Genomic DNA, 26,675 nt, shown 5'->3' on the forward strand with positions numbered 1-26,675 from the left:
TGGACTTTGTCATCCTGTAATGCTACGTTACTTACTGTACCATTGAAGAAGTCAGCTCCTCTAAGACTTTACATTGCCAGGGAGTCTTAAATTGGATTAGCTGGACAGGGGAGGGGGGGTGGACTCCTAGGGCTTGTCAGCAGTGTGTCCCTCCTAACTGTATGGGTATGCTGCCACTGCCCCCCATGCAGAAGGAGGAAAAGGCCATGATGGCCAAGATGCAACGGAACCGCGCCAACTCCAACGAAGGCCTGGTGCCCCGCTGGGTTCCTGACAGATCCTTCTCCAGGACCAAAGACTCCAAGGTCTTCAGGCAGATGGTGAGTGCAGGCGGGACACCGTTACGAACCAGCTGCGGCAGGCAGGGGGTCTCCTGAAGGCGTCCCCAATCAGGCCTGCGGTTTGGGGCAGACTCAACACAAGCTGGGCGCATTCAGCCCCAGCTGAAGAATTAATTATTAGCCATAATGCAGAACTGATCTTAGTTCAGTTTTCTGTTGCACTTCCATCTACTAAATATTAAGCCAAATCTCTGATCTTTGAGTATATATTTCATGAATTTCCACCTGGGATTATTACGCTTATCTAATCTAAACTAAATCAAACTGTACGGATAGTTTTTATTATATGGAGTTTTCATAGCTTATTTCTGCTCTTTCGCAGGGCATTGATGAGACGTCAAGCAAAGACAAGTAAGTTGGCCAGATTATGAGCAATTTAAGGTTTTACACTGAATTAGTAGGACTTCAAGGTCACCTTGACTTATTCAAATGAATGATTTTTCTATTAAATACCTAATGATACCTCAACACATATTCAGGTTTTAAACCAGAGGTGTCAAACTTCAGTCCTGGGGGGCCAGAGCCCTGTGTAGCTTAGTTCTTTCCCTGTTCCACCATAAATGATTCATTCATTTATTCAGGTGCAGGGTGCAGAATCAGGTCTGTTAAACGAGGGGAAACCCAAAAATGTGCAGGGCTGTTTGTCCAGTTAATATGTGTTGCATTTGGCCAACCAAAAGCTTTCCATGAGTGAGGACTCGGGTGAAGCTTAGCTCAGTGCTGGTGGATGCGGCGGTGGGCCCCAATCACGGTTCTCCCCTCTCTCTCCCACGGGACTCTCCACCTCCTCCCCCCCACCTGCAGCCGCGGCGTCCAGGAGGCCATGAACCCCGAGGACGAGGTCGACGAGTTCCTGGGGCGAGCCATCGACGCCCGCAGCATCGACCAGCTCCGCAAGGACCACGTGCGCAAGTTTCTTCTCACCTTTCAGACGTCTAGCCTGGAGAAGAAGGTACGCGGGTCGCTGACCCCGTCCGCCGTAGCCGCTTCTCCACCAGTGTGCGGCGCCCTCTGCTGTCAGCTGGTGCAGCTCCTCCCACGGTCATACAGGACGTAACTCTTGCTTTGGGGTGGCGTGTGACACCGTCAGTTTGGCAAGGTCCTGTCATATGAAACTGTATGTCATGCCTCCCTGCAGTCGGTCACAACCTGCCAGACTTCCTGTATCGTTGCCCGTGGGCTGATAATTCCGATTTGGCTGATGTGGGGAGCCGCCTGTATCTTTGCCTGTGGGCTGATGCACCCATACTTGCCTGTTCACAGTACTCTAAGAAGGTGGACGATCGCTTCGGGGGCTACGTGGCCTGTACTCTGCTAGTGTTCTGCTTCATCTCCTTTATCCAGATTGTCATCTTCCCACAGTAAGTGACTCCAGCACCTGAACACACATACATACTCATGCACACACAAGCACAAACACACACATGCGCCATACATCCTCTCAGTTCCTATTGACTCACTATATTGACGTGGATTCTGCCATATATATGGGTGGCCAGAGACAGTCATTGAATTTGTTTTATTCTTATTAAACGAAGAAAAATTACACAACAGAAAAAAAATCCTTTTAAAGTTAAGTTGTGCCAGTTTGCTGAACATCAGTGGTGTTTGGGGTTATCTGAGTAGGAAGATTGCTGTATCCCTTCGATCAGCTGACCGCATTCAGCAATTGTCCCCGGTCAAATAAGTTCTCATCAGGATCGTAATATAGAAAATGAGCTTTACATTCTTGCATATGTGGTTATGTTTTGTGTTTTTAAAGAGACGCCTTGTGTTAATGTTCTAGCACAGTGTTTCCCAGTCCGAACCCTTGGGGACCCACAGTCGGCCCACATTTTTGCTCCCTCCCAGCTCCTGCAAAAACGTGGATTGTCTGTGGGTCCCCAAGGACTGGATTGGGAAGCACTGTTCTAGACGTCTGTGGTTCTGTGGGCCTGACTGAGCTGAATGGTGCCTCCCATCTTCTGTGCATTGCAGCACCCCGCTCATGCTGGGCATTTATATCAGCATCTTCATCATCCTGGCCAACATCCTCTTCGTCTGTGCCATCTACTCCTGCATTAAGGTGGGGCTGCGGGACACACGTCTCACCTCCTACTGTAACCAAGCACTGTGTCAGGCAAGCCGCAGTTTCAGTTATGTAGAAACGAGAGGTCCGTATTAGGAACGGTTACCACGGTAATAACACCAGCATAACGATGCCCATTATTATCATGATAATAGTAATAGTATAATAATAAACACGATAGACGTGAAGGCTTTTTTGTGAGGAACCTACTAAACATTTATGGAGGTTCTGGTGTACAGAGATGAGTATTTTATTGCTCAGAAATTAAGGAAGGAAGGCACTTTTGTCATTTAATTGTGGTTTTGCACGATTAAAGTGAAATGTACTGGTAGCTTCCGTAATATATCATACATGCACAACATGACAGTCAACATGGTTTTAAATAAATACATATAGAAATATGAAGAATATATATGTATTAGGGCACTTTTCCACCGCACAGAGTACCAAACTTTTCCATTGACTTCTAGTAGAGTACCAGTACTTCTTTGGTACTCGTACTTCGGTACTTTGGGGTGGGACGATTGGTTATGCAAATAGCCTGCCTCTGAAACACAATACAAACGTCGTCTTGAAAACAGTTGCAAACTTAGAAAACAACGATAAACAAAGTAAAAAAAAAAAACAATTTGGTTGTAAGAAGATGTACAAATGATTCAGATGGCATGACAAGAACTTAAAAAGTATTTTGCCGAATATACCAATAGAGTGCACATATAGCGAGCTATGCTAGCGACGTGATTTTTTTGTAATAAATATTGGGGTATTTATAAAACAAAAAAGGGGTAAAAAATATCTCACAAACCCATCTTCAAGTGATTCAAACAGCCAGGATGAAAATGTTTATGATTGTTTCTGAGAAGGCAGGCAGCGCCTACGCAAAAGCAGCGGAGGTAAACTTTAAACTCATTTTTAAACATAGTCTATAAAGGGAATAATAATTAAAATGGCAAAGTTTACTACGTTTTTTTTCCTGTGACAGAGTAACAGAGTAAAAATATATTAGCGAAACTTTAACCCCCTGCGCTATAATGTCCGTACAGAATTGAAAGTTAGAAAAGGCCTGATTTTAATATAGCTCACCAGCGATGTAAGAATTGTATGTGCATAACATGCGATGTAGGTATTAATATTGCACATTTCCAAGCCGTATAATATAATACACCTTTTTTTTCTAATTCAGTACAAAATACCCCACCTCGCATTGTGATGTCATTTAGCACTGGTACCAATTTATACCCCAGTGGAAAAAGCATCACCTTGAAGTACTGTATATTTGGTACTTTCTCGAAGTACCAAAAGCACGGTACCTGGTGCGGTGGAAGAACACCCTTAGAGATTAGTCATGAAACAGCCAGTGTGCTACAGCTAGGAGAGGATAATTACCACCCTGGAAATTGCAGTGAGGGACAGGTTGATATAAATGAGCTGTACCAGTCGCCCAGATTAATGACATCTCTCTCTCTCTCTCTGTGTTCCAGCTGTTTCCAGCTGCTATGCAGACCGTGTCGAAGAAGATAGTTCAGTCTCGCACCAACAGCACCCTGGTGGGGGTCTTCACCATTATCCTCGTTTTTATCGCTGCCTTCGTCAACATGGTAGGGGTCCAACCACCACACTCACACCTGGTTATCGCTCCTCCCAAGCTGGTGCCCTGTGATTGCCAGCTGTGGCCACACGAGGGCGCACACGTATACCTGTGCCAACGCCTTCAGAAGGCTTCAGGTTTCCTGGGGACAGTGTGTGGGTGGTCTGTACGGTTCAGCGGTATCCCTAGTTAATGGGTGGGAGGTTTCTCCCTATTAACATTTACTGGAACACTGAATTACATTGCAGTCCTTTTTTTTGTCGCATTTTAGCCAGGCAATGCCAAATATTTCAAGAATTTAAATAATTGTGTTTCAAAGATTCCAGGGGAGATATTTTAAAGTTTACTAAAATATACAGGTACGGTCAGGAACAGTAAAGTCACATTGTCGTAACAAATTATTTTCACATACATTTATGTTTTATTTCCTTCATTTTACAAAGCCTTTTCTTTATTCTTTCCTGTACCTTTTGAGTAGAATGCAATTTATTGATGACTGGAAAGCTATTGGCTAAGTTACCTTACTATACAGTAATTAGGTTATTAGATGATATTGTAACTAATTAGGTACTATTCCTACAGTAACTGAAAACCCAAGAATGCAGCGCTGCATTAAATGCGGCCCCAGGCAGTTGTAGGGATCCGTTGAGTCCGATCCCCTGTGAGGAGGGATCAGCCGTTACTGAGAGATTGATCCTCTGCCCTACGTGTACTTGGAACTGTCGTGTCACACCTGAGACATCATTCACAGTTTGCTGTTCTATCTTTAGTCCCTTTATTTTTCACCCGGGCGCTCACTGGGTGGTCTGGCCACGTTTACCCCCCCTCTGCAGTTTACCTGCAACACGGAGAGTCTGGTGGACTGTCTGGCCCGCGAACACAACACCTCCAGGGACCAGATGACCCTGTGTCTGATCCAAAACCTGTCCGCCTTAACAAGAGAGGGGCTGGCTCTGTGCCCTGGCCAGACGCACGCCTGCCCGTTCCCCGAGGTGAGAACCTTTCAGGAGGCAGTTCGCATGTCAGGAAACCTCCCGTGTCCTTCAGTGATATTTTCAATTCCATGCAAGCCCAAGCTGGACCTTTTGTGTCTGATTTCTCTCAAAAGATATTTTATTTGGGGGCGGCATGGTGGTGCAGTGATTAGCACTGTTGCCTCATACCTCTGGGACCCGGGTTCGAGTCTCCGCCTAGGTCACATGTGTGTGGAGTTTGCATGTTCTTCCCATGTCGGCGTGGGGTTTCCTCCGGGTACTCCGGTTTCCCCCCACAGTCCAAAAACATGCTGAGGCTAATTGGACTTGCTAAATTGTCCATAGGTGTGCATGTGTGAGTGAATGATGTGTGAGTGTGCCCTGCGATGGGCTGGCCCCCCATCCTGGGTTGTTCCCTGCCTCGTGCCCATTGCTTCCGGGATAGGCTCCGGACCCCCCGCGACTCAGTAGGATAAGCGGTTTGGAAAATGGATGGATATTTTATTTGTGTAGGTACATGGATACAGCTACATAGCTGGCTCTACATGACATCATCCCATGTCATGTGGGAACAATGAGAACCAGGTCGTTCTTAACAGCACCCTTAAATCTCCATTCAAGCAGTCTGTGAGCCTCTGAGAAATTTCCAGCCCTTCCAGAAATCATGACATAGCAGCACCCATGAGCCATGAGTGTGAAGAGTGTGACAGGCCAGGATTGCGATGCATTGGGGGACAGGAGAGAATATCCAGTGCTGAGAACAAATTGAAATTATTGAAGAGATTTTAATGCAGTTTTTACTATAATACTGGCAAAAATGTGACTATCTGGGCTTAAGGTGCCATGGGCCCCCCCTGCTGTGTTGCTGGTATTGATTATTTTCTCCATAGGCATGAATGTACCCGCTAATACACAGCCATTGACCTTGATACTGGTCTAGCCTTGTACGGATGAGTCCGTACAAACCTTTTTTTTATAGGTGCCCTAGTGGAAATGGATGCATACTGTACTATGCAGCTGAAAAGGGGAGGGGCATCTCTGAAGTGGGGGGGGGGGCTTCCTGTGGAGGGTGGGGACTGGGGGCGGGGCCTGATCGGTGTGTGATGCCTCGCCTCTCTCTGTGCCCCAGTACTTCAGCTACAGCGTGCTGCTCACCCTGCTGGCCTGCTCAGTCTTCCTCCAGATCAGCAGCATCGGCAAGCTGGCCCTCATGTTGATCATACAGCTCAGCTTCCTGCTGCTGGTCGAGTGGCCCCAGGCGGCTCTCTTCGACAACGCTGACCTGCTGGTCACAGCCAACTCCCTGTGAGTGCGGCGCCGCCGAGGGTCGGGGCGGCGTGCGGCAGCTTTACGGATCCGGGTTGTTGTTGCCTCTCAGATTGTTTGATTGGATAATGAAATATGTTTTCTGTATTTTCAATGGGTTCCAAAGCGCCTTTATTTGTCCGTGGTCACTTCTCCTCCGGGGGAGGCGTGTGGCTCAGTGGGTTAGGATCAGAAGGTCACTGGTTCAAATCCCAGGGTTGGCCGAGTGATTTCCACCCAGCGCTGGTGCCAGCAGAAAATTAATGGGAGGGGGGAGGCAGAAAGGAAATTCCGAGTCAGCAGAGTTTACCAACGTGAAGCAAGTGAGCATTTTAAGCAACAACCACCAGGTCAAGTCATTTATACACCACTGTGGAGAAACCTCTGCTCACAAACACATTCCGGAGGAAACTGAGGATCCGTCTGTAATGGAGAACATGTAAGACAGGCAGCACAGAGTAGGAGGCACCTGCTGTCCTGTGGCCTGGCTATTATAAAAATTAACAAAGCTGTTAGGGACATAAACAACAGCCTAATACAACAGGCCTACACAACAAATACAGTACAAGTATCCCTCAACCAACCTACACTGCGAAACATGGGGAAAATTCTTCACTGGTTTCTCGTGGCCAAGGTGCCCTGGATTCTCACGTTATCAGTAGCGGGGCCTGGCAGTGACCGTCTGCTCTGCCAAAGTCGGTTTTTTCAGGCTTGCCTGTGCTGATCCTTGCGGCCGGTTGCTTAGCCTGGTTCATATGCTAGTCCCAGGGTCCTCTACCGTAGGAGTTTTTTAAATCTATTTTCCGACATCCATTTTATTTGAAACCAGTTTCCTTCTGATCACAGGCACAGAGGCTTAGCCCACGGAGCTACATACAGCCCCTTAATAGTATTTTAGCATGAAAATAATTTGAAAAAGACCTTGATCTTCACTGGGGCTGGGTAGTCCATTTGACGCCCCCCCCCCCCAGAAGCCCCAGGCTTGATTTCACCATTGGGCCCCTGAGCAAGGCCCTTACCCCTCACTTGCTCCAGGGACTGTGTGACTCCACCTTCTCAAAATGAAAATGTATGATGGTTTGGAAAACAGTCATATGTAAATGCAGTGTGTAATGGTGTGTTTTCTCTTACTGGTTTATTCAGGCCCAGTTTTAACGAGACTACTGACCAATGGTATGTGTCCACAGGAGCCTGTTTATCAGCGAATTATGAAACGTCGCACATCACATAAATACATTTTACTTTGGAATTGTGAAACGTGCAAATTAAGATAAACATAAAGCCCTGTCATTTACCGTTTACTGATAGTGTCGTGTTTGTTTACTGAAGTATGTACACTGTCCGTCTCTCTTGCAGCCCATATAGTGTGACCAAAGTGTCCCTTAAGGTTATGACCCCAGTCATCTTGACCGTCTTTGTGCTGGCGCTGTACCTACACGCCCAGCAGGTGGAGTCCACAGCCAGACTCGACTTCTTATGGAAACTGCAGGTATTGCGGGCCTGTGTGCCGGGGCAACATAATCTGCTCTAGATAGCAAACCGTGCTGGGCAGCGATGGTGGGAAATGCACTTCGAATGAACTGAGCTAAAAACCACTTTAGTGCTGGCGAGGGCTTCAGCTGAACCACCAGCCAGATCTTCCACTCCCGATCTTCAGTTCACAGTGCCGGTATATGAGTACAGATCACTTGTTCTAGGCCTCCCTCGGGTTCCCAGCTCCCTGTCCGTTTCGCCCCCCCCCCCCCCCCCCCCCCCACTCCAGGCCACCGAAGAAAAGGAGGAGATGGAGGAGCTGCAGGCCTACAACCGGCGACTCCTCCACAACATCCTGCCCAAGGACGTAGCCGCCCACTTCCTGGCCCGCGAGCGCCGCAACGACGAGCTCTACTACCAGTCGTGCGAGTGCGTGGCCGTCATGTTCGCCTCCATCAGCAACTTCTCCGAGTTCTACGTGGAGCTGGAGGCCAACAACGAGGGCGTGGAGTGTCTGCGGCTCCTCAACGAGATCATCGCCGACTTCGACGAGGTAACCGCAGGACACCGCTCCCTCTATTTCTCTTCCCCTGAGGTTATAAAAGCATGTTATCGACTGGCGAAAGGCAGACTCAGTCTTTCAGTATTTTTCCAGATCATCAGCGAGGATAAATATCGACAGCTAGAGAAGATCAAAACCATCGGCAGCACCTACATGGCGGCCTCTGGTTTGAACGACTCCACCTACGACAAGGAGGGCCGCTCGCACATCATCGCCCTGGCCGATTATGCCATGAGGCTGAGGGAGCAGATGAAGTACATCAACGAGCATTCCTTCAATAATTTCCAGATGAAGATCGGTGAGCAACAAATGCACCACATCCAGCTAACGTTTTGTGTACCTGGCTCAACCGTAGTTATAGGCTGTTGTTGAATACAGGTGCTCCTTGATTTACAATGGGATTACGTTCCGGTGAAACAGTCATAAGTTGAAAATGTCGTAAGTCGAATATGCATATGATATGATATGACACACTAAGGTGATTAGTAGACATAATGGGCTTGGGAACATACGATTAAATAGAACAAAAACATTGTACCAGACCATTAACCACTGTACGAGATTTTTACATTCATGATCGCTACATAGCTACACGATTAGGTTATTACTGAAAGCTCATTGGCATCATACCATTATAAAGTCAATCGTTAGTCGATCATTAATGTTAGTCGGACCATGGTACAGTGAGGAGCATCTGTACTATGAAAACAATAGTCCTGTTGACCCCATAATTCTGAGATCTGAGGTTGAGGATAAAGAAAGTTCTGGAATATTTGTGATGAAACTGGGAAACGGCGTCGTTCTGTTGTGAAGAACCTTCTCATTGTCTCTGATTTCCAAGTCATTAAAGTAAGAGGATGACGTGTGGTCTGTTGTTCAGGTCTGAACATCGGGCCTGTGGTGGCTGGAGTCATAGGTGCTCGGAAGCCACAGTACGACATCTGGGGGAACACCGTCAATGTGGCCAGTCGCATGGATAGCACAGGGGTTCCCGACCGCATCCAGGTACCAACAGAGTTTCCTTAGTGATGATTCTGCTTCTGTCTCCCCTCCTCCATTCTGTTATTATTTTCTCATAAACCTGGCACTGCTTCAGATTTCTCAGCGTTTTGCCTTTGTCACATCCAGAGGGTCAGAAGGTCCAGTGTTCCTCGTTGTTGCAGGAGCAGCATGTGGCTCAGTAGGTTAAGACTTGTCTGTGATCAGAAGGTTGTTGGTTCGAATCCCGTCTTCGGTAGAATACACATTGCGCCCTTCAGCCAGACGGATCCCGAGCTCGGGCCCCAGGCTTCGCTTTCAGCTGTATATGCGTGTCTAAAAAAGGAGAGCAAGGTGGGATATGCAGAAAGGAAGCATTCCAATGTGCCTGTAATTGTACAAGTGAAGCTTCTTTTCATTTCAGGTGACCACAGACCTATACCAGGTGCTGGCCAATAAAGGCTACCAGCTGGAGTGTCGCGGTGTCGTCAAGGTCAAAGGGAAGGGCGAGATGACCACCTACTTCCTGAATGACGGGCCCCCGAGCAGTTAGCAGCGAGTGCCGGAGTTCCCGCCCCGGACAGAATAACACAGCCAGAGGGAGACCCCCCACCCACCCCCAACCCCCCACAAGTCAAGCAGCAGCGAGCGCAGAAGACAGGCAGCCGTGTGATCACTTGAACAAAATAATAATAATAACGAATAAAGACTTGGGAGACTCACCGAGCGCCGAGGAGCAAGTCGCGGGTGTGACACTCGTTACGGTCTGCACACGTCGAAGGAAGATTGTTCTTGTTTAAAAGCCTCCGTCCATCCCAAGCGACTTGAAAGATATAAAGTCTATTTAATGAAGGGCCTTTGGCCTTGGAAGGAAATTACTGTACAGACGGTTACTTTTTTTGTCCATTTTTTTAGTTATGTTTGTTTCAGAAGTATTTAAATGCGAGTACTTCTCTTCCATTTCTGGATAACTTATTTATTTTAGTCAGGATGTCCTTCATGAATAAGCTTTCTTGTGTACCATACCACACACTGATCTTTTTTTAATATTGACCAAAGAGCAAATTATTTAATGGAAACAAATATAACACATATTTAAATTCCTTTGAAATAATCTCTGTAGTTATGATTCCTATAAATACGATCTTTTTTTTTTTTTGGGCTGGATTTTTTTTTCTTGTTGAATTTTTTGCAATTTTGCAACAAAAAATTGCCTCCTATCCCACGCTGTCAATGAAGACTCAGCTAATCCTACTTCTTCTTTTGTTTTGTTTTTTTGTTTTTATCGACTCCCTGTAGCGAACAGGGAACCCACCAATCAGCGCATTTGAATCTCCTCCCCCTCCGGGTTTAAAAAAAATATGAGGAATAGTCTGAAGCCTTGTGTCACAGGCCGTCTCCCCCAGGGGTGACGCTGTCTGTGCCACACGCCGGCCCCCGCCAGCCACCACCCAAGTCCCTTTCTTTGGCCATGGCGATATATACAAACGGAAGGCTCCGCCCTTATTCGTTCGCCACTAACTCTCCGTTACGTTTCTTCTCTTTCAAAGAAGTATTTTTGGTACAAAGCAGAGCGACCTGTGCAGAATTAAACAAAGTTATGGAAAGCTATGGCTCTGGATACCGTGGTACCAGACAGTCACGTTTTATGTTTTCAGAAAAGACTTTTTTACGAAAGAAATATAAATTATGACTGAATACTGTGCTTTATAATCTTCAAGGGGCATAACTCTTTTCACTGTGAGGTTTTATGATTAAAACGAATTGCTTTCTTGCCAAATTTACTGCTCTAAAGCATGTCTGATCGTGGTATATTTTTGTTTGTTCCTTGTTTTAACGTTGGATATTTTTATCACCGCTGTATTTACCTTTTAATTGTTCTTATTACTGTTGTTATAATTCCATTCCAACTGAAGTGACCCGAGATCCGAACGCTTTTTTTTTTTTTCTCTCACGGCAAGTCGTGTGTAAGCACAAGCTTGTTAGTACTAACTGGTCAACTGGCGTCAGTAATAAAATAAACCAGTCAGGCGCTGGGTCTGTGATACTTTAGGCGCTGGCTTTCATTATGCATAGCTGAGTTCATGTCGAAATTTCGTAACAGACGAAAAATGCCCAGTAGCCTCTGTTTGCTCTGCCCTACCCTGAAATGTTCTTGGCGATACATCTGGCCGTACTTTGTTCGTAATGCAGTGCTAATATAGTGCTTAAAGATAAATGGTAACGGAAGATTGAAGGAAAAAAAGAATCATAGTCGCACCTGTAGTATGTGTAAACCTTTCCAGAAAATTACGTTGCCTTAAACGAGCACTGCATTTCGGAACCCCTACGGAGGACTCCCATTGGGTTCCTGTGTGACTTGTCGTAAGTACGTAAAGGTGTGTGTTGTGGCTGAGGCATAGGGGTGCCGGCGTGCCGCGGCACCTTGCAAGCAGTCGTCGTGGTGTCCACTCACAGTCCCCCATCGGTTTGGGATGCTACGTCTCCACAGTGCTCCTGCCTGTTCTCCAGTGGCTGTGTCACACTTTGCCCGTAAAAACAGCTCTGATTGTTGTGCAAGCAGTTGATCAGATGTCCAACCTTGTACCCCATGCATTTTTTATTAGTAGTTTTGGTTCCCTCCCTTTTTTGGGGGGGGGGTATGATTTTTGCCCCCGCACATGAAGGAGAAGCCAGGAGGACCTCGCTCGCCGGTGTGGCTATAAAGGCGGAGCTTCGGGGGAGATGAGGGTGGCTGCGTCTATGGGAAGGTCGGGGATTCACACAGGGCCGTGAACCACACGAGCCGGGCCCCTCGTACCACACGAGCCGGGCCCCTCGTACCACACGACTCGGGGCCCCGCATAATTGACTGTGGTGTCAAACGCTTTTATGGATTCTGCTGTCCTGTCTCAGAATCTAAGGACGATGAGAAGAGGCTGGCTTTCCAATTTTTAAAAAAAGACAAAGTGAAGAAACAATTCATTTTAAAACAGAAAGGTAAAGAATAATAAATGGCTGGTTTAATTATTATTATTTTGCTTTTGTCGTGTTTTTTTCCCCCCAAGTACAATACACACATTCAACAAAAAAATGTCTCCTTGAAAATAGTAAAACCGGAAGTCATTATTTGGTTCTTAATAAACTACTAAACTGAACATACATCAAAATATTAAGAGAATTGTGTAAAAGTACATATTTATCGAAGAAAACCACAGCTGTACTTCGGAAGAGCACCTTGGGAAGGTAGAATGAAGTGTTTGCGCAAGTTGATTAGCTGAAAGTCTTTGGTTTGACCTCCAAGTTTGTTGTAGAACTACGTGAAGCTTTGGGAGGAGAGATACAAGAAAACATAAAGATTAAAAAATGGACATTTAATGATTCACTGCTCCTTGTTGAGCCTATACAGTATCGAGAAGAAAACATCACATCTGGCACGTCGTCAGCTCAGAGCTGAGGCATGTTTGTTTTCTCCCATTCAAAATGGCCATATTTTCTGTCTTGATGTCTTGAGCACTGTACAGTTTGCTTTAACCCAGTGTTACCTCACTGGTATTTTTGATACTGTCCCTGTAAGATACATTTTGACACAGCAGTGATTAAATATGGACCCCCTCTGCTACAGTATTCACATTAGGGAAAATTCAGTTTTCTTTAGAGCAATTCAAGCAACTGTAAACAATTGCCTCCACCCTTCCCAAAAAAAGCAAAACAGTTTGTTACAGATTGATTCTTCCATCCATCCATCCATCATCTCCTGCTTAATCCGAGGTCGGGTCGCGGGGGCAGCAGTCTCAGCGGGGAGGCCCAGACTTCCCTCTCCCCAGCCACTTCATCCAGCTCCTCTGGGGGGATCCCGAGGCGTTCCCAGGCCAGCCAAGAGACATAGTCCCTCCGGCGTGTCCTGGGCCTTCCCCGGAGTTTCCCTTTTGATTCTTCAAAAAGTTTATTGCACCTCTACAAAGTATCCTATGACAATACAGGTAGTACAGGCAACTCTAAGTTTTTCTCCCAAGGGGTACAAAGTGAAAAATCCCAACTAGTATATCATTACAGGTTACACCAAACTGAGCTACACATATACATTTGTAATTTAAAAAAGTACATACATTTACCAGAAATTATTACACATTAACATGACTAACACAAATCCACATTTTCAAATTTAATTTTATTGAACTTAATACATTCAAATTGCATTTTCGTCTGACCAATATGGGGTAGCATCGTCTTTGGGCAGCACTAGAATTTAAGGAAGACGGCCGAGGAAGACTTACAGATCTGATTAGCATGGATATGGATGTATGGCGCAGCACAGCCAGCAGGGGTCAGAAGAGGCTGAATTCACGGTCAGTCGTGGACATCTTCACAAACCTGGGAAAACGGAGAGCACCTACGGAGATAGCTGGTCTGAGAATGGTCTGTGTTACGGAGTTAGCATGAGGCAGAAGCGGCTCGGTTAAAGACGCATTATTATGATTTATATTAAAAGGCACTTGTAGGGTGTGAAATAAACACAATGCAAAAGAAAAGGTGGTTGAAAATAGCAGGTTTATTTTTAAGCCAGTTCCTATTTCTATTGCTATGGACTGGCCATCAAGAAGTTCGGGAATTGTCCATGTGGGCCAGTCCTGGAATTATGTATCTTATACTGTACACCAAATCCAAAAACGACCATATTTGACATGTTGATGTGAAAGGTCAAGACTGTATGTTAATTTTGACAAGGCTGACCCTGGTCCTCAGACACGTAAACTACGAAGTATTTCTAAATATTCAGAAAAAAAACACAAAGGATGTCGGCTACAATTTCACTTAGGGAAGGCATTTACAGTTTCCTGAAACCTTCCATCCAAAACGAACACAAAACCCAATTTTCAATCTGCATTCACAAAACCTTTGACTCATCTTGCAAAAATCAAACAATCTGCTCAAAACTATTTCATCTTTGGTCAAAGTCAAACTTTCCAGATTACACATAAAATCAATCAGTACATAAACACTCTTGATCAGTCATTACACGCCACAGCAAAAAACCTGTCAAAACTGTTTCTGGCATGTAGATAAATATGTTTATTGCGGATATGAACTTTTGCATGATGATTGCAGAACTGGAAAACAATTGTACAAGACTACAGTTTAGCAAAAAAGTTTGTATACAGCTACATATAGATAAATTTGTAGTGCCTACAGTATTCAGCACTCCAAAAACTTATTGTAAAGGACAAATTTAAAAATGTAAAAAAGAAAGTCAAGGAAAGATCTTGATTCTGCCTCATTATCATGTCTCAGGGCTGGGTCAGGACAGAGAACAGGCCGAGTTCTCCTTGTTTTGACCCATTCATACTTTGACATGGAAATTCACCGCACCTATCCTAGGTAAACTGCACTCCCATAGGGCAAGTATTCTGGGTTGAAATCGCTCATCGACTTTTTCATCTTTAGGAACACCCGTAATTCAGTTCAGTTTCAGTTCTAGCCACTGAACATGTTATTTAATATATATTTTCTAGCAACTCAAAAAAAAACTATAACGGAGTATTGTGGAGATTTGTGATGGACTTCGCTTACCTGGTCATTTCGCTGTTCTTGCGGGGGAAGCGTTTAACGCGCACGCCGCTGCGATGCAGTCGGCAGGCAGCCACCATCCGCACTGCTTACTGCCTGTCAGTGGCACTCGGTATAACTCATTGGGGGCTGCAAATCGGAGAAGCCTGATTCATACCTCCATCCTATCCTGATTTCACATTCACGTGTGAATGAGTAGTCTTCCAAAGTAAAAAGAATATTTGAAACTTTTTAAAGTTGATGTGTCATCAGGACACTTCGACTATATTTGATATTATTTTTACGTATTGACTTATTGTTTTTTTGTTCTGTTATCCAGTTTTGACTGTTTAACACACTGAAACAGATTCACCAGACACACGGCACACGGTTAAAGAGTAAACACTTCGGCCGACATCTCAGCGCCTGGGCCCGTTTGACCATTTCTTTGTACTTCTCCAGGCTGCCGCGGTGTATGTCCGCACTCCGGGCGGTACGACCAGGCTCCGGGCTTTGCCGTGAAATCCTCGAATCGACTTCTTCATCTAGCGATGTATGGGTCGAATTAACAGTCATTCAATAACAGTCTCATTACCTAGATTCAAGGGAAATTCGTTTGCTTAATTTATTTGTGTATAAAAAAAACTACACTTATAGACCTATAATTGCACTGAATAAGTTATATATCGGTATATATAACTACAATATAGACTTATCCTAAAATGTGACGCTCGCAACACCTACACTGTGCAGACCTAATTAATATCCAATCAATACTGAATAATAATTAAACGAGCTTTCAGTTAATTTCTAAATCCATAAATAATTCGATCATTTAATAGCCTACTGTATTATAATTTATTAGACATAGTGGAGTGCCGTTAGAAAGTTAGCAAGGCAGCGCATTTCGCTGTGTGCATTTCTCCTCTCTGAAATAAAGGTCTGTTTTCAGCTTGACTTCCCAGGCAGAAACGCTGCGTGTAGTCGGTGCAGGGAATCTGAATTGTAAAATTTTATTTACCCGGTTCTGTTATCTGATTATACTGTAAGGTCCTAGTCGCCAAAGGGTGTTGGTGACCGACATTAGTGATCCCAGAGAGGGCCATTGTGTATGAATGCCGCACCGCCGAGACAGGGTTTGTTTGGGCCGTAGCCATGGTTACCGGGCAGCGGCCAATGCGACAGGGACTTGTCATTTCGATTGTGGCGCAAAACTATAATTTTATTTTTTACTTTTTTGAATTTCTTTTCTTGCGGCTCTGTATGCGGCAACTCTAGCGTCGTTTAAGCATTTCTAACTTTCGCTAGTTAAAATAACACTGATACACTTGAAAATTGCACAGCGTGTTGTAGGCCTAATAATCTGATACGCATGATTTCCTAATTATTAGATACTTTGGCACTATATCGATATTTATTGAGTGCATGATGTGACGGAGCCACAGAATCTACGCTCTGAGATGCGTATGCTTATATCTAATCGAAGGCCTCTGATATTAATATATCACTCACCCATCCGTTTTCCAAACGTTCATTACTTTCAGGGAGTCTGCACCAGGAATCACGTATCACCATGCAGGGGAATGCTCTGGGCGGGATGCCGGTCTATATTGAACCACACAGTTCACCTCAGTGCATGTTTCTGCACTGCTGGAGATAACGGGAGTGACATAGGCACAACAATTATAAGCTATATCTCCACATGCGGAGATCGGCAGCGGGATTCAAAACCCAAGCCTGGTGGTGTGAGATGGCAGCGCTGCCGAGTGAGAAGCAGTGTCGCCCACCTTTCCTAATACCATGTGACTAAGTAATTAGAACTAGCATATTGAAATATTTTTTAACTCTGTAATCACTGCAAACATGCAACTCCTATCTCTGGCACGTCTCTCTCTGCTAATTGTTGAATAAGACTGAAATCCAATACAGTACAGTATCGTGAATTCAGTGGGTTGTTGGTAACTGCAAAACATAACGAAAAAGATGCCGTTATAACATTGAATAGGCTATGTTTCAGTCACTCATTCAGCCTGGAAAAGCAATTAGGTGGATGGATATGTATGGATGGATTGATTATCCCAGTCAGTGCAAAACAATACTGTATCGTTGACTTTTGGCTACTGGTTGGGCTACCGGGAGAATATTTATAGAGTTACAAGATATAGACAGCAGACAGTATTTTTCTTCTGGTATTTAGTATTAATCCTAAAATTTACCCATAAGTCCATGAGGTAATTGTGGCACTGGGTATTTGTACGCCTTATGTTAGAAATTAAACGTGCAATACTGGACAAAAACAATCCAGATAAAGGTAACACGTTTAAAAAATGTAAAAAAATATAAAAATTAACGCAGGCTACATGCTGACGATCTACTATTAATCAAATTCATATTTGTAATATTAAACGTTTTATTTAAACGTGAAAATGTCCGCATCTTTGGATATTTAACTGTAATTAATAGCAGCTGCGGCGCTGCCAGCGACTGTTCTGTGGTCAGTGCAGTGTTGGATTTTCGCAGCACAGTTTAAGGTTAATCAGTTGTCTGCTCTCTGCTTTTAAATGAATATTATCACTTTTATTAATGGTGACTGGGAGGCGAACCGACCGTAGTGTTTTAAGTGGTTAATTGATTCGAGGTGTTTTACCCGGTAAGTAAAGCGTGTTAAAATTTTAATGTTTTTTTTTAAATCCATATTCAAGTGTAATGTGTTTAAGGTTTCGCTGAAAATGCTTACTATGCACTCTTAGTCTTACTTAGCAGGAAATTGTCCGTATAATACCCGTTTTGGGCACATTTTAGTTTGTAATTATTCACCATGGTTCATTACAATTTACTTCACCAATTATGGCCACAGCATAACCGTTCGTTGCTTTCAAGGGGGGCGTCGTAAAGGTATTCGTAATTTCAGTGATAGTTTTTTATTACTCGCCCCCAGGATATCAGGCGCCCACCCGCAAAGGTTTGCGTTATATACTGCAAAAAAAGTAATTAAAATCGCACCGTTGGAAATGGCTGCAATTCTGCACTTTTGACAAATTGGAAATTGAGAACTTACTGTTCAAGCAATTTCCTCACTTCCAACTCGCAGTCGGTGTTTCTTGGTTCTTTAATTATAATACGCTTCGGTGTACTGATGGTTTCATTTCCCTCCCTCAGTCCACCGTGATCTTGCGCAGCGACATGCGCGTGGTCACGTGTCACACAACCACTGCCATCAGGCTACTTCTGCTAGTGGGCACCTTGTTTCTGGTACTGTTGCTGATCCGGTGGGATACAGGGGGTCCCAGGTTCCATGGCTTTGTGTACAAGGCACCAACAATGGGGGTGATCAAAGGTGCCATCAGCAACATGGGCTTACAAATCAGCGCCCCCCTACCCCCGGCGGTGAGGACCCACATCACTCCGGCCAGCCACTGCCTACCTGGGTTTTACAGTCCCGAGGAGCTGATGCCCCATCTACAGAGGCCCCTTCAAAACTCCACTGCCCCTGGGGCTGATGGGAAGGCCTTTGAGATGGGCGAAATGACGGCAGAGGAGCTGGTGGAAATGCAGGAGGGTATGAGGAGACACTGCTTCAACCAGTTTGCCAGTGACCGGATCTCTGAGCATCGCAGCCTGGGTGAGGACACCCGCCACCCAGAGTGAGTCACCGTCTGCTGTGGAACATGCCGGAAAGTACATTTCTGGAGTGCGAAAGGGGGCTGTGTTCAAAACATGATAACACTGACTGCTCAACAGAGTGCATGATGTATTTCATCCTGCCCTAGATTGTGGTTTTAATTTCTGCTCCACATCTGTGAGCTGACATATATCCCTCATACACGTTTTCTTCCCCCCTCAGGCTTGAACGATAACTAATTTTTCATGCCGCTATACCAGTGCACCATATTTCAGAAAGTGACCATACAACGTACCAGAATATTTTTCTGTGTGGCAGCCCCCCTACCCCTCCAGACTCGGCTGATTTTGACTCCAAGATGTCAAAATACCGCAGTATACCCTAATACCATCAAAGCCTACTCCCACTAACCAAAAACATGGTTTAGGTAAACCCTGTGTCAGAAAACCATTTAGGTGTTTTTCTTTAAGTTGCCCGTATTTTGTGTGCAAGTTTGAGGCCGGTTATGGACAGCCCACAGGGTACCACGCTTCATGTTCTATGCTTCCTGGACTAAGCTCAGAGCTTCTGTGTCTCTCACACAGAATAAATTGTTATGGAAGGTCAATAATAAACGTTGGTAATGTGATATTTCCTGGTTTTCATTTTAACTTTCAGCCATAAAAACCTTTTCAGGGACAACGACTGTCAACTGCAATGTAGTGGTAAAATTTCGTTGTCAAACGCAATAAATGCTAGTTGCATATTTACAAGGCATTCTTTCGGTTAGCTGCGTTGGACGCACATTCCGGCGCTGTCCTCCTCTACCCTCCACCAGCGTGATCGTCGTGTTCCACAACGAGGCCTGGTCTACACTCCTTAGGACGGTCTACAGTGTTCTTCACACATCCCCAGCCGCCTTTCTCAAGGAGATCCTCCTGGTGGACGATGCGAGCACTGCAGGTATGATGGGCAATGCTGAATGTGTGGTGTACATTGAGCCATATCCATAACACACAAAACAAACGTCAGAAGTTAACTCGGCCCAAGTAATGGAAATGATGGTGTGTGTGTGGCAGCATGTGGATCAGGGGTGACCAGTCTTATCCAGAAAGGGCTGCTGTGTATGCAGGTCTTTGCTGCAACTCCCTAATTAGATTACTAATTAGAGGACTGATTGGCTGAAGAGTCCTCACACCTGGATTTGAACAGCTAACCTAAACGTTATCCCAAAAACTTGCATACACACTGGTCCTTTGCAGATAAGATTGCTCACCCCTGATGTAGATGATTGTATTAGGAGGCTGTGCCTATGATCGGAAGGTCGTTGGTTCAAATCCCACAGCCCTGAGCAAGGCCCTTACCCCAGGTGCTCCAAGGACCATCTGACCGTACTTTCCCAAAAAATGCATGTCACTTTGGATAACAGCATCTACTAAATATGTAAGATGTAATAAGCAGGGCCTTGACATCCAAGGCAGCTGGGATTATCGTGTATTGCAAATCACTTTTGATGGGGACCAGTACAGTGCAGTTCAAAGTAATCTCACTGTTTGTTTAAAAGCTCTCCTCACCTTTCTTTGGGCTCCTGTTAATTTTGATGTCAAACCACTAATATAATTTAATGCGGTTTTAAAACTGCACTGTGGTTTATGTGATTTTATTTTGTTTTCTGACGTAGACTAACTTCTCTTTCAGTGATACATTGGTGTGTTTCTTCTTTGTCCCAGAGCACCTGAAGTCACGCTTGGAGAAATATGTGCGGCCCCTGAGGATTGTGCGGGTGTTGAGGCAGGTCGAGAGGAAGGGCCTGATAGCGGCCAGGCTGCTGGGGGCCAGTGAGGCCCGTGCTGAAGTGCTCACTTTCCTAGACGCCCACTGTGAGTTTCTCAGCAGATGGACCTTGACATGGGGGGGGGGGGGGGGGGGGGGGCTTTGCTGTTCAATCATTCCTCTTTGGCCTTCAATCAGCTGGAAACTCTAACCAAAGCAGACAGAAAGTAGGAAGAGCTGGATAGGCTCATTGGTTGGTAATGTATCCGGGATACATTCAATAGCCAGCCATGATATTCAGGGCCAGGGTTCTCACTAGACATTTTGGTGCCCATGACACATCATCATCTGAGCCCCTCCTTTAGCTCTGGTTTAAAGTTATTGTTGGGGCCATTGCTGTGACAGCCAGAGAAAAATGTTGGTGCCCCCTACAACTCAGGGCCCTGAGCTACAGCCTAGAATAGGTTTTGCATAAGTCCAGCCCTGATGATGCTGTTACCGTGGTTCCTGCAGTGGTTAATTCCTGTCCTTTGCTAATTTATCTATATATATATATTATAAACCTAAAATTAGGTACATTTGAAGCGTCGGAGTCATTTGTACAGAACATTTACAAGGTAATAATACTGCTACATGTAAGTGTGTGCAGATTTGTCTTGCATTGAAAATGTTACGCCAACCAGCTGACCAATTTGGGCAACCCTGTATTACGTAATATGATACGGCTAAGTGACAGGGCTGGCCTTCGTTTTTGCAGCGATTTTTGAAATACAAGAATTGTAGAAAGTAAGCAAAAATAAAGTTGTCATCATGTTAAACGGGCTAGGCTACTTCGAGAGAAAAATGGAGGACATCTATGGTTAACCTCGCATTATTTTTCCCGAATGTCGTCTAAGATTTACTTGCATTGCAGTTGTTCCGTGGTGATTTTTAACTTCTGCTTTTCAGTACTTGCACGACGACATTTTCATTCACTTTGATGTGAATGAAATAATTTGGGCCTTCATACGCTATGCGCGTCTTCCTTCTGCCATTTTTCCGAGTAATCGAGAAATAAAATTTTAATCGATACTTTAGCAACAAAACTTTCTGGATATGTATAGCTTACTCTGGATAAAGAAGGAACACAGGCATACCAGACTATATAAATTGTACTGTAATATATTAGTCTCTAGATTGCTATACGTGAGATTTTTTTTTTCAGTTTTTTGCTAGTTTTTTGTTATCATAGTTTAATGATATGAATCGAAATTTGAGTAAATCATACTGGGGCCCGTTTGTGTGGGACCCGGCGAATGGTGCTGGTCAGCTTAAAATGAACGGTGTGAATTTTCCAGAAGCTAAAATCAATCCAGAGGTGGGTAAGAACATCCTCTGCTGTTTCTCTGAGGTGAGTGCTATGAGGGCTGGCTAGAACCCCTGCTGGCTCGCATTGTGGAGGAGCCCACTGCCGTGGTGAGCCCTGACATTGTCATCATTAACAAGGACAACTTCCAGTTCAGTAGACCCAAGCCCAACAAAGAAGTCTACAATCGTGGTATCTTCGAGTGGGACCTGGCGTTCAACTGGGAGACCGTCCCAAAGCATAAGCAGATGAGGCGGAAGAATGAGACCTACCCCATCAAGTGAGTGTCCCGCATAGAAAACATCCATTGCTACAAAGCCAGTTATCAATACAGTAAATAGGTTTACTGAAGTGCTGTGAACTTGTTTCTCTGCGATTTGTAACTGAGTTTTAAATACTCAGTAGAACAGTTCAGTGTTAAATACTTAGTGTTCCTCAACCGAATCTTCAGGGACTCCCAAAACTGACAGTGTACCATATTGGTTCCTTGAGAAACACTATATAGTGTAATTCAGTGTGTGGAGGTGTATTTACTTGGGCTGTATGCACTAGGTCTCCTACCTTTGCTGGAGGTTTGTTCTCTATCTCAAAGTCATACTTTGAGTACATTGGGAGATACGACGACAAGATGGAGTTTTGGGGAGGAGAAAACTTGGAAATGTCCTTCCGGGTGAGATGTGTGGCTGAGGAAAGCGGGTGGGGGGGGGGGGGGGGGTGTCATGTGTTTTTTTTTTTTTTTTATCTGAAGGAAGTGCAATGTATTATTAACTCTGTCATGTGCAGGTGTGGCTCTGTGGGGGACAGCTGGAGATCATTCCCTGCTCAGTGGTTGGTCACGTCTTTCGTAGCGAGAGTCCCCATACCTTCCCCAAAGGCAATGGGGTTATCATGCTAAACCAAGTGCGTTTAGCTGAGGTATGGATGGGTGACTACAAATGGATCTTTTACAGGAGGAATGGGAAGGCCGCTGAGATTGCCAGGGAGGTAAGCAGCTCCCTCTGGCTGCATTATGCTCTGTGACAGTGTCTATCACCATTCAAACTACACATTTGCATGGGGCCCCCTGTTGGTCACAAAAGTCACTACACTAAATCTTAAATGCGTTCCTTATTTAGGAGACGCTGAAGCAGCATGCTCTGCTAAACATCTAACTAGCTATGATCCTCTAAGTCTGCTTGGTAGCTACTTAGTTTTTTAAGCATCTGGGGGGCAGCAGACTTTGTGTGGGACCCGGCGAAACAACATTCCTGTTCCTACCCTGTGAATCTCAACCTGAAGAATGGGGGAGAATTGACCAAATATTCTGCAGTAGGTTCACATGAGTAGCAATTTACACCTTTCCTATGCTGTTCGAAACTGCTTTGCTTTCTCCTCAGAAAAGGTTTGGTGATCTATCAGAGCGCCTAAGACTAAGGGACAGGCTGCGCTGTAAAAATTTCACCTGGTATCTGGAGAATATCTACCCCGGGGCCTTCATCCCGGACCTGGAGCCTGTTATGTATGGATCGGTAAGATGGCAACTGGCCATAGGTGTCCATCATTCTTGGCACATTATTGATGATGGTGCAAATAATCATTTGTGGACAATTTTCTGTGCAGATCAAGAACTTTGGCTCCCAGCTCTGTCTGGATGCAGGGCAGAGTGGCCGGAGTGGAAGGGCTGTGATCATGTATGTATGTCACCAACAGGGAGGAAACCAGGTATGTTTACAAGACCACCTCCTCTGACGTAAATCCAACTGTACTCAGGGGTCATTTTACTAGATACATCTACTCAAGAATGCAGGCACATATAAACACAATAAGTATGACTGGCAAAGACCAGAAACAGATTCAATTACTATGTGGGCGAAGCTAACAGGACAGGCATCCAGTCCTAAATGGACTACTTGATAAAGTGACCTCTGAGTGCACGTTCAGTTCTGCAGAAAAGCGGCATGACCTTGCGGACTCCAGGCTTTGTTTGTACTCCATGTGCAGTACTTTGAGTACACCTCGCGCAAAGAGTTACAACATAACGTGAAGTATGAGCTGTGCCTGCTGGCGAAGCCGCCGCCGGAGCCTGTCCGCATCGAGCCGTGTCACTTCAGCAGTCGTGGGACTGGCGTGGTACCTGCAGAGGTGTGGGAGTTCCTGGTACGTCACACCCCGACGCATCAGTCAGTATGACGTGTAAGACGTGTCCTTGGCACGTGAGCTAACCTTTGTGGATAAAGCTGGTATCAAACTGTGCTTTATATTCATATGGAACCCTGCCTTTTTTGGTTGGGGCGGGAATATTTTCATTTAACTAAGATGAAGAAACTAGTCAGCCACTAGAGGTTAGAAGTGGGCATTCCAGTAGCTTTAATATAGATCAGGGCTCGTCAAATCTGGATCTCAATTCCGAATCCAGGCCGCCTTTTCAGTTCTCCCATGAACTCAGTTTTATAATACCTGATTCTGATTGGTCAGAGGCTTCACACCTGGTGACCTATTCACCAGCACTGATTCATCTTTACAAGGGTATTCAAATCACGGTCCTCAAGGTCTGAGCCCTGCTGATTTTCCAGCCTTCCAGGTAATAGAGGACCGTGATTTGAATACCCTTGTAAAGATGTGAATCAGTGCTGGTGAATAGGTCACCTAAACATTTGTTTATGCTGGTTAGCATTTGCCCCTAACCACAGAGTGTGTGTGTGTGTGTGTGTGTGTGTGTGTGTGTGTGTGTGTTCATTTATGTATTTAATTCTGCTGGGTTTCACTTCAGTTAACCCAGCTAGCTGCTTTGTAATCCTGACTCGGTAAAGCAAGGGTCATTCTCAGTCTATAGTCTCTCCCACAGCGATGCATCTTCACACGCGACAGAAGTTCTGAGAAAACCTTCATCCCTAAAATAAGATGTCATAAAATGAGTGCAATTATTCTGTACCGTTCCTGGATAATCTGGAAAATTCCCAGGTTCCTGCGATACATCTTGTGTTTTAGCACAATGAAGGTTGATTGATTGAGGAAGTTGGCAAAGTTACTCCTTCCTGCTTGGTAAATAAATGAACGAAAGTAATGCTTTGTACACGTGTGAGTAGGTTCAACAGTCCTTGTTCAGTAATCATGTCTGGATCCTCTATAAATAAACCAGGAAATAATGATCAGATTCTTAGGCAGTCAACGGAAATGTTTAAAGCTATTTATCTAGGTAGTAAGTGTACATTTACTCAGAACAAAGATGACAGTTTTTAACATCAGAACATATGGAAATTAAGAGTAACACATAATACGGATTTCCTCAATTCTCCAAGAAAGTTACTGATATCTTCCTGGAAGGCACTTCAGTTCGCAAACCTCTCTTCAGGGGCACCTCAGCCATTCCATGCATTTGTTAATTAAATGGGCTAGTGGTGAAATTTAATTGATTGGGCCAGTTTTAAAAGCCAGTGACGTGTTGAAGCCGTACAAGGCGTGCTTGTGGTTGTGTCAGGCAAATGCGTGGCTGTATTGGATGGTTGCTGTAAATACTGGCGTTATTTCAGGAGAGGTTTTGATGTGGTAATCCCTCACATTTACAATGTGAAGAATATTTGCATATCATTGTCTTTGACTACCTAAGACTTTTGCACAATACTGCAGATGTATACAAAGTTCATCCTTTATCAGAAATCCTAACCCTCTCATCTCTTGTCTTCTCTAGGGTCGACAGCTGATGAATCCATTTTATAGCCTGTGCTTAACTCTGCAGGATGATGTCATAATGATGGCTGACTGTAACCCAGCTAACCCTCACCAGCACTGGGTTTTCACCTGACCTCACTGTGTGACGACATGAGTCACTGCTCAGACTGGCAGTGCAGTGTATGGTTGAGACTGGGATGTTTCTGAATGACTTGGTGACTTTCTGCACACTTAACAGAGAGAGCAACTTACTGTGTTCATATTTAAGGATATTAAAGGATTTCACTTGACCTGTATGCTGCCTGCAGTTAACTGTCCATTTTAATTCAACTGCAGGGATCTGGACAATGCAGGGAAATGTCCACTGGTATCCTGACGCAAGTCAGAAGCAACATAAATAATCTTAGCATGAGCCGTGGACCCTTTGTGAAGTTGAACTCATGACTTTAGATCTAGGTCTCTCTGTATGAAGAGCTAAGCTGCTTCTCAGTGCTCTGCCAGTGGAAAAATACCACAAGTCAATCACAAGGGCCAGCTTGATAATACTGTACTTTAATCCAGTTACTTGTAACTGAAGACTTTTAGATAAAGTAATATGCTGCTTAAATGCAATCTTTCAAAGATAAGGAAGTAAATGGGGAGGGGGGTTATATTAGCCCATCAATCAAATTTCATGCTTCAGTTACAGCTAATGCATTCCACACAATTTGACTTGAGTCATGGTGACATGCCTGTATTCCCTTCATTGTCTCTGTGCTGCTGTTTCGTGTGACTTGGTGTGTTTGCATTAAAAGGGCGAAACAGTCCCCGTTCCTTCTGCCAGTGTTCGTTGCCAGGCAACAGGTGTGTAACCCATATTCGGTGTTTGCTTGGTGTTTGTGCACTCAACAGCATCGCCCCAATGTGTGGTGTAGCAGGGCTTGTGCTTGAGGAGTAGCTTGACGTGGCCGGTTCAAACAAGCTTCGGAAAGTCCTTCTGGAGAAATTCCTGAAAGTGCCCGCCGGTCTTTTATAAAAAGGAAAAAAGTAGTTTGCAGTGAAACATCAGTAAGGGAACTCATCAAGGCTGGTTCTCCCTCAATGACGCTATGGCCCTTCTACATAGAGGCTTTGAAATAGCTTGAGGCTCTGAACGGCAGTCTTTACTGAAGCTGATAGCACCAGTGAAATTAGATCACACAAGCGATCAGTACAGTGCCTCCATAACAGACCAGCTGGACGCTCCCCGGGGCAGAAAACCCACCGTTTTTGGCCACGCCTCCAAAATCATAATGACACAGCTACGTGCTGTGGGCGAATAACAAAAACAAACAGGTGTTCCTAGTTTTACTTTGGTGGGGCCTTTTAATTTCAGCCCACGTTTCATCTAGGCGGCCTAGAGAAACTGATAACGTTTGATCTGTGAATGTGGATGCTAATGAGTGCCAAATACCTTGTTCTTCTGAAGCTTGACGTGAATGTGGAAAGCAAACGTAGCCTAATTACAGGCACCC

At 44.8% G+C, this 26,675-nt stretch overlaps 2 protein-coding genes across 4 annotated transcripts in view; both read left to right on the top strand.

The window, feature by feature from the left end:
- The window catches only part of adcy6a (adenylate cyclase 6a), a 57,519-nt gene extending 45,218 nt beyond the window's left edge, over positions 1-12,301 (top strand). For all 3 annotated transcript variants that reach the window (XM_049022246.1, XM_049022247.1, XM_049022244.1), the window contains 14 exons: positions 192-320; positions 664-692; positions 1,146-1,293; positions 1,605-1,702; positions 2,319-2,406; positions 3,891-4,007; positions 4,831-4,989; positions 6,101-6,276; positions 7,420-7,449; positions 7,633-7,765; positions 8,039-8,302; positions 8,405-8,609; positions 9,192-9,316; positions 9,714-12,301. In XM_049022246.1, the coding sequence (XP_048878203.1) occupies positions 192-320; positions 664-692; positions 1,146-1,293; positions 1,605-1,702; positions 2,319-2,406; positions 3,891-4,007; positions 4,831-4,989; positions 6,101-6,276; positions 7,420-7,449; positions 7,633-7,765; positions 8,039-8,302; positions 8,405-8,609; positions 9,192-9,316; positions 9,714-9,842 (1,830 nt within the window). In that variant the 3' untranslated portion in view covers positions 9,843-12,301. The remainder of the gene's footprint in view (positions 1-191; positions 321-663; positions 693-1,145; positions 1,294-1,604; positions 1,703-2,318; positions 2,407-3,890; positions 4,008-4,830; positions 4,990-6,100; positions 6,277-7,419; positions 7,450-7,632; positions 7,766-8,038; positions 8,303-8,404; positions 8,610-9,191; positions 9,317-9,713) is intronic.
- A 5,000-nt stretch (positions 12,302-17,301) lies between these two features.
- Positions 17,302-25,472, top strand: LOC125747260 (polypeptide N-acetylgalactosaminyltransferase 6-like). Its single transcript, XM_049022248.1, has 11 exons — positions 17,302-17,465; positions 17,975-18,459; positions 19,207-19,379; positions 20,147-20,296; positions 21,580-21,814; positions 22,087-22,204; positions 22,318-22,518; positions 22,911-23,042; positions 23,134-23,235; positions 23,515-23,670; positions 25,202-25,472. The coding sequence occupies exons 2-11, from the start codon at positions 17,999-18,001 to the stop codon at positions 25,313-25,315; spliced, it is 1,842 nt and encodes a 613-aa protein (XP_048878205.1). The 5' UTR covers positions 17,302-17,465; positions 17,975-17,998; the 3' UTR covers positions 25,316-25,472.
- Positions 25,473-26,675: the final 1,203 nt, after the last annotated feature.

The sequence above is a fragment of the Brienomyrus brachyistius genome, chromosome 8 (assembly GCF_023856365.1).
Source record: "Brienomyrus brachyistius isolate T26 chromosome 8, BBRACH_0.4, whole genome shotgun sequence".
Taxonomy (NCBI): Eukaryota; Metazoa; Chordata; class Actinopteri; order Osteoglossiformes; family Mormyridae; genus Brienomyrus; species Brienomyrus brachyistius.

Bases quoted from the DNA above. Each gene is read 5' to 3' on its own strand.
- LOC125747260 (XM_049022248.1), top strand. From the start codon at position 17,999: ATGCGCGTGGTCACGTGTCACACAACCACTGCCATCAGGCTACTTCTG. The intron at 20,297-21,579 runs GTGAGTTTCTCA...TGTTTCTCTGAG, and splicing joins CACTTTCCTAGACGCCCACT to GTGAGTGCTATGAGGGCTGG. The intron at 23,671-25,201 runs GTACGTCACACC...TGTCTTCTCTAG, and splicing joins CAGAGGTGTGGGAGTTCCTG to GGTCGACAGCTGATGAATCC.